The sequence below is a fragment of the Tenrec ecaudatus genome, chromosome 13 (genome assembly GCF_050624435.1).
Source record: "Tenrec ecaudatus isolate mTenEca1 chromosome 13, mTenEca1.hap1, whole genome shotgun sequence".
Lineage (NCBI taxonomy): Eukaryota > Metazoa > Chordata > Mammalia > Afrosoricida > Tenrecidae > Tenrec > Tenrec ecaudatus.
In genome coordinates, this window is record NC_134542.1 from 77,509,915 (window position 1) to 77,523,482 (window position 13,568).

Genomic DNA, 13,568 nt, shown 5'->3' on the forward strand with positions numbered 1-13,568 from the left:
GAGCTGATATATTATTAAACTACTTATTCAACGATAAGCGTTGAAAAGAAAAAAAAATGGGGAAACCATAAAAAAAAATCCATGTAACTAGATAGAAGCAACATGTTTTTCTCCAGGATATTTGATTCATTGTCTACAAGTGACTTATCCAAATTATTATAAAATATTAACATTCTAAGAGTAGCCTATTCAGATGGGATTCTGTGACTTTAGGGAAGGTCTTTTCTCAATGTCAGCATGCATCAGCGTCACCTAGCAGCCGAGTCAAACTCGTGAACTGCCCAAACCCATCACCAGATTTCCCTTCATTTGGCTCAGGGTGGGACGTGAGCATTTGCATTCCCAAGAAGCTGCTAGGCGGTAGCTGATGCAACAGACCTCACGGGACCGCAGGTTGACAGTGACTGCTTAGGAAGGAGAATCTGTTTGCCTCACCCTACGAGTCAGTTGCAAGGCCACTTGGCTTGTAAAATAATAAAGCCATGCTCTCTAACTCCACCAACATTTCTGATCTTTCTTCACAGCAAGACAGACTGCTATTTTTTCTTTGCACTTCCTCTTAGACTGATGTGGTGCTCTCTTGGTCTTTCTCACGATCATGCTTTAGACCGATCACAAGCCCCGCTTGCTTCCTTTCGCTTCTCACAGCGTGCATGTGCTGGGGGACCCTTCATAAAACAAGAGGGGCCACTATCATGGGCACTCCCGCAGAGTCGCAGTTCCAGAATTTCTCTAACACTGTCCCTTGTGCAGAAGCAAATATTTTGCTGGTGGTTTCTGTTGGAAGAGCAGCCCTTTTGTTCCATGTGTACGACGTCCCGTAGAAAAGGGGAGTCAGAAACCAGCACGTTGTTCCTCTGGGCACATTTGGGTCTCCAGAATGGATTCTCCAGTCTTCTCTCTACACAGAGCAGTGTGCAAAATACCAGGGTTCCAGTATTCATTTCTACCCTGATTATAATCCTTTCTTCCTAAAAACGGAAGCATATGCATATGCATATGCATGAAGTACATGAAAATTTGGAACAGAAGCTCCGCGACCTTGGACTGGCCTGTGTAGCTATTTATTCTGCTTAGCGCATTATTGAATTTTAAGGTCAAACTAATGTTTTCTCGATGCCATAAGACCAAAAGTGGGCTACTGATAGGAAAACCCTGGAGGATAAAGGTGCAAGATTGTAACTATCATCAAAAGGTCAAGCGGTGAGCCGAGTTTAAATTCAAGTGTCAGGGAGCTGAGACATTCCTGTTATTTAACATCTTGCCAGATCACGATCAAAGTTACTCAATTAATTTGAGCAATTCCAGAAATGCACCATTCCCGGGGAACGTATCTGTTTACAACCTTTGTGCACACTGCGCTGCAAGGCTGACTGGGTGCTGTTCTAAGATGCTACACGAATCCATTCCCTTCCCTGAAGTCCACACGTCTCAAGAAGATGGGACCCTGAGAGCTGGAAACCAAGGAGAAAAATCAACCAGGAATTTAAGTTTCAGCTTAATCTTTCTTCATCCCTCCTACTCTCGATACGAATCTAACTCTTTTAATACTGATTCCAAGAGAGAAAGTCAGCATTTGACAACTTATTTCTCTCTCTTCAGTTGTCAGAGGGAGGACTTGATTTCTTTGCACTGGTCAGGAAGGTATTTTAATGTTAAGGAGGAAGTATTTCTTCCCTGCATCTCTCTTTCTCTCTCTCTCCCCCTAAATCAGGAGGGGCAAATGACAGCTCTTGAGTCATAGGTGGCTCTTTCAGTATGTACACGTGACTGGAGTAAAAATTGAAAATGAAAATAAAGCTATCATCGTTTTGTTTATAAAATTTTATTCAGATAAGGGTGATTCCATTTGTTTGTAGGAATATCTGTATGGCTCTCAAATGATTTTTAAATTGCTGTGGAGAGCGAGGTTGGCTCTCCCATCTCAAAAGTTTGTCAACCCTGTCCTATACCAAAGATCCCATTGAGCATGTCATTCTATCAATGTTTGAGGTGTTCAGCCTCTGTGAGTGGGTCTGCTTCATTACAAGAAACCCCCCAACCATCCACGCACACCTTTTCACTTACACAGATTTGCAGGATGTAGCTGTAAAAGTGCCGCCAATAAATCTTTAAACTAATTTTGTATCCTTTCAGAAAGCTCGAGTGCTAGGAAATTTAACAATAGTTAGTTCTAAAACCTCCACCTCATGGTTAGAATAATTAATTGCTGGGGTAAAACACGATATTCATGGGTATGCATGGGCACACAATGCACAAAGGTAAGAAGCTCATTACATAGGATCTCTGCCCCTCTGCGATCAATAAATTCCCAAGAAGATACATGGCATATATATGGACGAGCACCAGACACAGGTATGTGAGTGGGCAATGGAAAAACAAATTCAAAGAGACCTGTATTTTTTAATAAACAAACTTGTTTTTTCCCTATTTCATAGAGCAATAAAAGGAGAATCTGAAATTGTCTCTGAATGACAGCAGAGAAAGAGCTACAATATATCTGTACTACACTCATATTGTTTTTCATTTGACAAAGTTCTATGGGCAAGATTGTTCCATAGTATGAGCGTGGTCGAGAGTCCTTGTGGAAGCAATGTTTACATGACGAGGGTGACTCGCTTTTTCCAACAGTTAGAATAAAGACAAAAATAAAGCACAAAAATTACATTTCAAGTTGCTGGCTTCCTATACTTTGCTGTTAGATGCCGTAGAGTCAGGTCTGACTCATCAGAACCCTGTGTACGACTGAACAAAGCACTGTGATCCTCACAACTGTTCTTGTGCCATCGAGGCACACACTGTAGCAACCCATCTCGCGGAAAGCTTTCCTCTTTTTCAATGGTCCACCAATTTAACAAGCAGGATGTCCTTCTCCAGGGACTGGTCTCTCGTGGCAACATATCTGAAGTACGTGTGATGAAGTCTCCCCATCCTTTGCCTCTCGGGAGCACTACAGCCATATGGGCCTCTTCGCAGACTGATTGTCCTTCGTCTACAGTCTTCCTTTATGTCCAACTTTCGAATGCTGAGGAGACCATGGAAAATACCATGACTTCAATTAGGAGCACCTTAGCCCTCAAAGTAGCACCCTTGCTTTACAACATCGGTGCAGGAAATTCCCCCAGGGCAATGTATCATTTTTGGTCTCTTGACTGCTACTTCCATGAATATTGATTGCGAATCCAATCAAGATGAAATCCTTAACAATTTCGATCTTGTCTCTGTTTATCACGATTTTACCTACTGGTGTAATTGTGAGGGATTTGGCCTTCTTTAAATGGAGCTGTACTTCACACTGAAGGCTACAATCAGGGATCCTCATTAGCAAGTGCTTCAAGTCCTCCTGGCTTTCAGTGAGCAACATTGAATTGTCTCCATCTCACAGGTTGTCCATAAGCCTTCCTCAAACCTTTTACTTCATGCAGTGCAGCACTTTGGTGACTTGCTCACACACCGACGGAATAAGTATGGTGAGAGGACACAAGCGTGATGCACACCTTTTCGGACTGGAAACCAGGCAGTACGCCCTTGGTCTTTTTGCTCAACTACTTCTTAATCGATGTACAGGTTCCTCATGAGCATAATGCAGTGTTCCGGGATTCCCGTTCTTCTCAAGGCTCCCCATAGTTTGTTATGGTCCACAGAGCCGAATTCCTGAGCACAGTCAATAAACCACAAGTATTCTCTCTGCTGCCAGCCAAGACCCATCTGACATCAGCAACGAATCTCTCCCTCCACATACTCTTCTGAATCTGGCCGGACCCCCTGGCAGCTCCCTGTCAATGGACTGCTGCAACCATTGTTGGATCTCCAGCAAAAATTTACATTCATGTGATACTAATAAGATTGTTCTATACTTGGAGAGTTCTGTTGTGTCACCTTTCTTTGAAGTGTGTACAAATATGGATCTCTTCCAGTCAGCTGGCCCAGTAGCTGTCTTCCAAATTTCCTGGCATAGATGAGTGCGTGCCTCCAGTGTTTCATCAGCTTTTACTATGCTCACTAGTGGCACAATTACCAAAGGATTGGGAGAACTATGGGCAATACGGTTGGCATCCCAAATTGTTTTCCTAGGAATTAAAAGTTTCTTGTAAATTGCTTTCTACTTGAACGATTTTTAATTACATTAAGAATGAATAAGTTAAGGCTTTGGAATACTATATTCTGGTCTATATAAAATTTTAATTGATTTTTGTGCCACATTCTATTATATTTCTCTCAAATAGTATCTTTGGATAAAAGCAAACATCTACTAAAATAAAGGGTCAAAAATAAGATGGGAACTATAGAAATAATCTAGTTAAAGCCTTAATAAAACACTCAAATATTTAATAAGAATCTTCGTATCAAGAATAGATCAAATTTTAGAAACAGATTATAATATGATATGACATTTTAAAGTTATTATAGTATTTTTAGAAATATGATGGTAAGCATGCCTCCTACATTATGTGGGAGAGTGGAAATATGCAGAGATTAAGCAGCATTTTCATGACAGGGCGCTACTCACGAGAAGCCATGGTCAGCGATGGCATCCCATGAAACTGAATGAAGGCACGGCCATCATTAGAATAGCTTCATGTGCAGAAATCTCACTAGACTGTGTGGATTCATCATTCTAACCTCACTGAATGACTGACCAAAGCCTAATCCCCCTGAAACTTTGTATCAATGGGTTCCCCGAAGGAGAACGAAACATACCCTTGGACTGTGCAAGTATCCGAACAGACGGAATGCAAATATAGTTGCTGACTACCTTGTATGAGAAGGAAAGATGGAAAAAATGATGCGCACTTACATCCAGATGCTTTCTTTTAGCTCCGTTTACGGTCACATTGATCTCTTTTTATATATATTTATAGTCCAGTAGTTTTTATATACTTGAAAAGCATTTTTAACAACTACCCTTAAAAACAGACCCAAACTTACACTTGAATTTTAATATTTTCATAAATCTTAAATTATTTTAATAGTTGACAAAAGAAAAAAATAAATTAGAGGTCTATAAAAGTGCTTAAATTCCAACAGTGGTTCAAACAATATTTACTTAGTAATAAATCACTTTGAAAGTAACTTAGATTGTATTTCTCCCTCTTAAGTATTTCATATATTCCAAGAATAGCACATTTTTAATTGAATCTTTTTATTAAAACTTTTCCCATAGAAAAATGCCAACATTTTTTCTTCATTTTCCTTTTTTTCTTCTCACATATTCAACCAAAATGCAGTCATAAATTTGGAAATAGTTGAACACCAGAAAGGTCTGTCATACACCAGGCACACATGAAAAATGAAATCCTAATGAGATATGCAAATACTTTATACTTAATTACCCTTCAAATAATCAGAAAAATAAACCTTACAATTCAAAGGATAATTAAATTGTACAGGTATTTCCATATTTGTTAGAGTTTGATATTCTCCTGTGAAATCATCACTCTTTTCCCTCTTGGTGAGAGTTCCAAAGATGTGCTTTTCAGCATTGCGTTTCCACTGAACTATCGAGCTCTGGTTGTTTGTAATCAGTAAGACTTTAAAGATAAAATACAGTAATTTGTTTTCTAACGAGGGATTACTGTACAAATATTCTTTTAAAAATATAAGACATCGATTTTGCTCTGACTTACTTCTTTTTCAGCATCTTCTAGTTTCTTTTTCTTACTCTCGGGCATCAAGTCATCCAACCAGCTAAGTTCCCGTTTGGTAAATAAAAAGTCCATCAACTTCCTCACAAATACCAGAGCTAACACCTAAAGCAAATAAGGAAAAAAATTTAAGACCTAGAAATACAGGAATGGGATACATAAGGTGTTTCATGTGCCGGGGTGGTGGTGGTGGTGAAATCAGTGTAGATCAGGGCTGAGAGTAAATACTGAAGTGCGCGCGCACAGCATCTGAACTTCAGTGCTTTAATTTCCTGTTCTAGTCATCTCCTCACAACAATAGCTCTGAACTGATGCAATGCAGAAATCATTTGAAGAAGCTTAAAATTATTTTAATCTATAAAATATGTTTGAATATTCCCTTAAAACATGTGGCTAACATTTTGTGTTATATTATTAGCCCATTCTTATCCATGCTGATAAATTTCCTTTGTAATAGTTTTAATAATTTATTAAATTATTAACGACCACATTTATGTAGTATTTAAAAAGAGATATTGAACAAATTTAATTGTAAAAATAATTCTAATGTTTCACCTTTTAGCATATCTTTAACGTTAAATCTCAAAAGTTTACACTTTTCCATCCAACTTTAATTAATTTAAACTACTACCAATATTCAGAATTCTAAAAACACAAAACCCACATGCAACAAGGAAATCACAGGAAATCTCAAGGCCCATCTTAGTCACTCGGTTTAGTCACCAAAATTTACACCAAGGTTTCCAATAATTGTTCAAAGGGACTCTATTGTTCCGATTCCAGGTTATGTCTTTCCAAAAGGTGCAGAACAATGCAGGGAAACCATTGGCTCAGAAGCTCCTACCATCATGGGAAAGACGATAGCGGCTCTGGACACTTTGATTATCCACAGCAGGCCGAGGCAGCTCATCTGGATAATTGTAAAGAGGTGCACTTTTCGCAGAGGTACATGCCGCAGGTATATAAAATCGGGCTGGTGTTTTGCAGGCATCCAAAAGAGCCTTATTCTGTCAAATAACTGCAAAATAACAGATGAAGTTATGGTTTTAGAGTAATACACATAGAAGCAGGAAAAGTCAAGGTCTATGGAGGTCCAAGATTTTTGGTTTACAGGACACATCTGAATCACACACTTCAGTTGGTATCTAGGCACTACAGTCTGCAATCAGATGGTTTTGGCTTGATAATACCCCACATGTTTTTGCATGGAGACATGATGTAATCTCGAAGAGTTTAAAATTATTAAAGTTAACGTTAACATTGCTACTTGAGAGAGTAGAGCCCCGAGAGACAACACATAATCATCATCTTCTTTTTGTCACCTTCTAATTGCATCCTTCAGGAACCCTCATGGCAGAGAGGTTATGAGTTGGGCCTCAGTCTGTATGCTTGGCAGTTCTAAACTACCAGCCACTCTGTGGGAGAAAAACTGAGCTTTCTAATCCATAAACAGTTAGTCTGGGAAACCCACAGGGGTCACTAGGAGTCAGCATCAACTCAATGGCACTGAGAGTGAGTGATCTCATCCCTTATCTGCTCCTTAAACATCAGGGCTTCCTAGCCTTCCAATTCTCTGTTTCTCTCCTGGCAAGTTCATCCACACCCGTGGCTTGAACTTCCCAGACCTAGTCGGATTTCTAGACCCTGCACTAGCTCTTGTGTAGGATGTTTGACCTCCTTATTTGAATTCTGTTGTTTTGACCTCGCCAGTTTGATGCTGACAGTTGTTGATACATACAGCCTTTACAAATGCAAGCATCTGAAACCATACAAATTTAACCTCGGTTCATTTTTGTTAAGAAAATAGTTTCCAGTGAAAATCTTGTCCAATCAATTTCTTAATTATTTGAATTGTAATGGCTATATGGTCAAATAATTTACATATTTTTCAATTGCATTTTGGTAGAATGCTTTAATCCAAATCAATGGTGTTTTTGTTTGAGTTTTACCATAAAGATATTTTAATTATTCTCATATGATATAATATTGCCATAGCTTTGGCTTTGAGAGCATTTTTACCTTGCAAATCAAATTATACAGATTAAATTAAGATTTTATATATTAATTTTTCACTGAAAGCTTTGCTTCTCCTGTTTATTACTTACTAACAAATCACACTGCATGGTAGCTTTATTTTAGATAGCTCATTTTGTCTAATTTTAGGCCAATTTTTATATTGTAAAGGTGATTTAGAAAAAGCTTATTTCAATAGTTGTAAGTTCTGTTTTGTGCTATTTCTAGAGTAATAACCATTATGTGTTGTCACAGGGGTAATTTTAGATCTTATTTCTTAGCTATCTATAATAAAACGGAGCAATTTCCATCCAATATTTCAAAATTACCCTCTAATGTAGAGCAGTCAAAATGCTCAAGGGAAAAACTCCTGTCATATGGTCACCTCCTTATATGTACAGGAGGAACCTCAAGCCCCAATAAACCCCTGTTCTTCTGTGTTCCTTGCCTGCAGACACGGCAGGGCCACCTTAACTCACGTCCACACTAGAGTCATATACATGTGAATTCATCTATGCTTTCGTGTCCATTCACATATTCTAACAGCACTCACTGATCACCTTGCACGCAGCACTGTCTTGTGCTTGTGATCCGTTCCAGGCCATCTTCAAAACCCAGACTCCCTGCTGTCCTGTCCATCTCGATGCACGTTAACCCCACAGGACAGAGCAGAACTGCCCCTGTGGCCTTCTGCACTGCAACTCTTTCTTGGGGGCAGAAAACCTCATTCTTCTCTCGTGGAGGAGCTAGTGGGTTTTTTTCTTTTTACATAATTTTACTGGGGGCTCAGGTAACTCTTATCACAATCCATCCATCCATCCATTGGATGCCAAGCACATTTGTACATTCATTGCCATCATCATTCTGAAAACATTTGCTCCACTTAAGCCCCTGGCATCAGCTCCTCATTCCCCCCCCTCCCACCCCGCTCCCCGCTTCCCTCAATTTATAAATTATTATTTTGTCATATCTTGCCCTGTCCAATGTCTCCCTTCACCCACTTTCCTGTTGTCTGTCCCCCAGGGAGGAGGTTATATGTAGATCCTTGTAATCGGTTTCCCCTTTCTACCCCATCCTCCCGTATAGCTACTCTCAGCATTGGTCCTGAAGGGATCATCTGCCCTGTATTCCCTGTGTTTCCGGTTCCAATCTGCACCAGCGTACATCCTCTGGTTAGCAAACTTGGGGTGAGCAGCCCAACATGAAACCGCCATCCATTCGTGCATTGTGACCCTGCACCCCAGAGTAGAACTTCCCGGCAGGTTTTCAAGTCTGCAGTGTTGATGGAAGCTGGTTGCCAGGGTAAATGTCCTAGGCACACATCTCTCCAGATCGCTCCTCTCTGCATCATTGAGTCTTCTCATTTCTGTATCTTAAATACTGTACGTCTTAAAATTAGAAGTTACTAAACAGGCCAAACAGAAACCCTCAACTAAACACACGCAGTGCAGGATGGAAGTCAAACTTGAGGGGAAAAATAACCCCCCAGGTTACAATGGCCTACTTCAGTTTCGAAAGCACCATGTTTCCCCGGACACCAGTCCTTCGTGTGCGGACTGATGTCATTGAAAAAGTGCACTTCCGTGTGTGGGTGCTCTGACTGTTGCTGGGTAAATGGCACACGTGCTTTACTTTAGCTTCCTAAGTGTTGGAGTGAACATAGCTAGGATTACATATCTGAATAAAGAAATCGCACTCGGGAGAACACTGTGATCTGGTTTTGTTTTGTTTTTATTGTTTTCCTTTCCTGGCTGTCTTTCACAGGAAGATGCCTGGATATTAAGTTGCTGGCGTGTTATTGTTGTTGCTTCATGCTTCCAAACAACCAGGTAACATAGAAATCCCTTTAACAGCGGGAGTTTCAAATTAGCGTGTTCTTCAAACTATTGCTTTCAGCACATTTACTTATTACTACTCAAGTAATACTAATCTTGACAAATGTACCGTAATCTGAATCTTGCATGTTTAATTTATTTTGTTCCACTATGAATATCCCATTTTCTCATCCAGCTAGCCACCATTCCAAGAAGAACTTTCAACTACTGCTTTTATCTTGGCTCACAGATTTCTCCGTGTGAGACCCTGACCTCCTCGTGCGATCCTGCTTCCTGTTTTATTTGTGCGTATTTAAACCTCATTATACGTATCTCCTGGGTCTTTGATAATGTTTTCTTCAATTTTCACTTGAAAGATTCACACCAAAAATAATTCCAAAACTTGACATTTTTTGTTTAATTCTAAACCTCATGGGTTTAAAATCATTTGAGTAGAATTAGAGGGGAAAATCTGTTGAAATCTATCAAAATGATATTAGTTTATTTCTTAAACTTCTGCTGCTGTATTTATGTCAGCCTGGGGCCTAATAATAAATACTTTTCACTTAGAGATGAAATTAGTACTCGTGGAACTTTTGCCAGTGGCAAAAAAACAAAAACACAAACCTCCTAAGAATAAGCAACACAGCAAAACAAATAAACAAAAGCTCGACAGCATTTGTTCTTATTTGCCTTACCACACAGATTTTATCAAGATATACTTTCATACCTGTAATTGTAAGTGAGAAAATTAAATATAAGTAAAATTGAAACACATAATACCTTCAAGCATTTTCCTATCTCAAGTTATTGTACCCTGTGAAAGGCTGAACAGCCGTCCTATGAGTTTGGGTGTTCAAAATTACTAAAGTCTTAATAATGACTCTATATTGAAGTCCTTCTGCAGCCTTGGGACCCTGTATTATCCTAAAGCCTAAGCTATTTTTCTCTCCTAAAAGCAGAGGCTGGATAGTTATTCTTTCAGGAAAGGGGGGCCTGTGTTACTTGACTCACAGTCAGGTGACTTCTTTTCTACGATTTTGTATAGCAATGGTCTAACTGTGGCATAGGAAAAGTGTGAGTCATAATCTCCTTTAGGTAAACAAACAAACTCTGCAATAACTAAGCTGCAAAATTGGTCTCTGACTCTAAACAAATTTTCAAAATCACGTAAAGATTATTCTGAGACCATAAGCCAAGGAAGGGTGTGTCCCGGTGCTCTGTAAACATGTAGAACACACTCGTGGTGGTTTTAAAATACGTCCACACATACTTTGATATGCCTTCTTCTGATTTCAAGACGAACTGAGTGACTCATTTCTAATAGTTAGTAAAAAATGTGTAGGTGATGGTGTATGATTTAGGGACTAGGCCAAAAGGCACTTCATTCTCTTGCTGTCTCTCTCAGATCACTCACTCCGGGGAGAGCTTGCTGCCCCGTGGTGAGCACGCTCAAGCATCCTGAGGCCTCATACCAATAGCCAGAGAGCAACTGGTCTTCCGTTCACAGCTTTGGGCGTGAGCCTTGGGTCTTTCAGCCCCAGGGAAGACTTCTGGTGATGGCAGCTCTTACAAACATTTTCAAGTCATGAGAATATTAAGCCGGAATCACCTGTCTAAGCTGTTCTCAAATTGCTCGCTGACAGATACAGCGATGTCATCCATGTTTCTTGCTTTTATCCACGGAGTTTCAGAAAAATGTGCTTTGCAGCAATAGAAAATGAACATAGTTCCTAGATTTATTTAACCAGGATTTATTTAAATCATGTGTAAGACATCTCTAAGAGTTTGCCAGCTGTAAAAGCTTTTCTTTTTAACTTTACAAATGATTCCATCGCTAATTGTAACACTAGAAAGAGAAACATGGGACAAAATTCGTCCAGGACATTATGAACGTCTCACTCCCAGGTAGCCACCTTCTCCTCTGTTACAGTCGGCACTCACGCGGTTGGTACTGTTAGGTTCTACTGTGCCGGTTCCGACCCTCAGTGAGTCATGTGCCCCAGAAAGAAGCGCCGCCTGGTCTTGTGCCATCCTCACAGTTGCTGTGTGCGAGCCCCTGCTTGCAGCCATTGTGCCGATCCAGCTTTCACAGGGTCTCTCTCTTGTTTGCTGCCCTCCCGGTTTTCCAAGTGCCAATACTCTTAACTGTATCAACTCCGGAAGCTACAACTTGTTCTGTGTTGCCTGACCCCCTTTATGTTATATCATGAGTATGTTTTCCATGTTACTTTTATTATAACAATTATCAGTATTCAGGGATGTAGCATAGATGCTAGCTACTGGATTTCGGGACTGATTCTAATATTTTTGTAGTATGTAGCCCAATGAATATTTTTCTGCCCAGAGCTTTTCTATTTTCATAAATAAATGTTCATCAACCTAATTACAGCATTAAAGAGAAATATTTCAATACCTGAGTATTTTCTTTCTGTTTCTAAGAAGGCTATAACACTCCATACTCATACAATTTTAATAACTATGGCAAAAAAGTGCCCTAAAATCTTGAATCATGAAAAATTAAAATCATAGATCTTATTTTTAAAGGGGACCCTGCTTCAAACTTTTAAATTTTTATCAGGTTACCCAGTTTGGAGAAATTTAATTGTTGTCTAAAATCTTCTCCCTTAGATGATGCAATTTACTTAGCTATATATGGCTTAAACCTTAAGATATGTCATCACAGGAGTGCCAATATGATCGGAACTTACCTGAATTCCCTTTAGAGAGGAAGCACCCATGTAGAGAAACACTCCGTACAGCACTGGCATGGGGATAAACTGTAAAAGAAGAAATATGGAAAAGTCATAAATTATCCTCACATGTAATGTTACCAGGTGTTTTTTCACTTACCTAAGTAAAAAGAGAAACAAGATTAATACATTTAAAAGCCAGTAGCAGAGCAGAGTCAAAAGACGTGCATGCAAATCCTAGCTCTAGGATTTTTTAACTGTGTACACTTATGCAAATTACTTAAATGCCGTCTTAGAGTCTCAGTCTCTAAGAATGGATGGTAATAAGTAGGTTATTATGAGTATTATACAGGTGAAAACCTATTTTTAAAACACCCACTATGTAATAAACAACAAATATTAACAATTAGTATTATTATACCACTTTTAAGACAATCTGAGTTTTGCTGCAAGATAGTAATACATTTTAAGTAAAGCTTAAAATGAAGCTAGCATTTAGATATTGTTCCCACATCATACCAGATATTTGCAAGCATGTGGAGTGTTGCATTTTTCACTCTCTATTGGAATAGCTCAACACCATCCTATCGCTGTCTGAAAATTAGTTATTTAATGTAGAAATTAAATCTTGAAAAGCACTGCTGATTAAATAGTTCAATTAGAGTTTTCAAGTTATGGACAAGTAAAATGAGTTATTTAAAATGTAATCCCCACACCTTGTAAATATCTGCCAAAACTACATGACAAAATAATTACACGTTAACACTCTTCAAAATGAGTTCAATTATTTCGAGTGTGACAAAATAAGTGTCTGCCATGGTATCATCCTTGCAAACTGCATCTATGACCATGGATATAACTGTTCCCAGCATGGTACCACTAGCTGACACTAAGTTATATTAATTTCAGATATGTCTGTCCACTGACACGAAAATGGAAACTTTATTTTGGGTAAGCCGGCCGTGAAGTCAGATCACAAGTCTGTCAGAAATAATGAATGACTTTTTCCCATAGCTTGATTGCAAATTCAAAATTATGATAATAATTTTACACATCTAAATTTTACTTTGTCAGGCTAAATCTTTATTTATATATATATATATATAAGGATGCTACAATATTAGACAGACCCCCACTTCTTAAATTTAAAAAAGGAGCCCTGGTGGTGCAGTGCTTAAGTACTCGGCCGCTAACCAAAAGGTTGTCCGTTCAAACCCACCAACAGCAGTCAGACTTCATAGAGATTAAAGCCTTGGAAACCCAATGGGGGCAGTTCTACCCTAAAGGGTTGCTATGAGTAGTGGGTTTGGTTTTGCATAAGTTAAAATGAATTATATAAGCATAGTAAAAAATCACATTCAGAATATGCCACATAATATTTACAAATCTATTGCTTGGGTGCA

At 39.0% G+C, this 13,568-nt stretch overlaps 1 protein-coding gene across 3 annotated transcripts in view; it reads right to left on the minus strand.

Moving 5' to 3' along the window:
• Positions 1-13,568, minus strand: part of SLC4A10 (solute carrier family 4 member 10) — a 241,254-nt gene that overhangs the window by 16,913 nt on the left and 210,773 nt on the right. For all 3 annotated transcript variants that reach the window (XM_075528845.1, XM_075528844.1, XM_075528846.1), the window contains 3 exons: positions 12,184-12,252; positions 6,490-6,663; positions 5,628-5,750 (listed from right to left, as the gene is read on the minus strand). In XM_075528845.1, the coding sequence (XP_075384960.1) occupies positions 5,628-5,750; positions 6,490-6,663; positions 12,184-12,252 (366 nt within the window). The remainder of the gene's footprint in view (positions 1-5,627; positions 5,751-6,489; positions 6,664-12,183; positions 12,253-13,568) is intronic.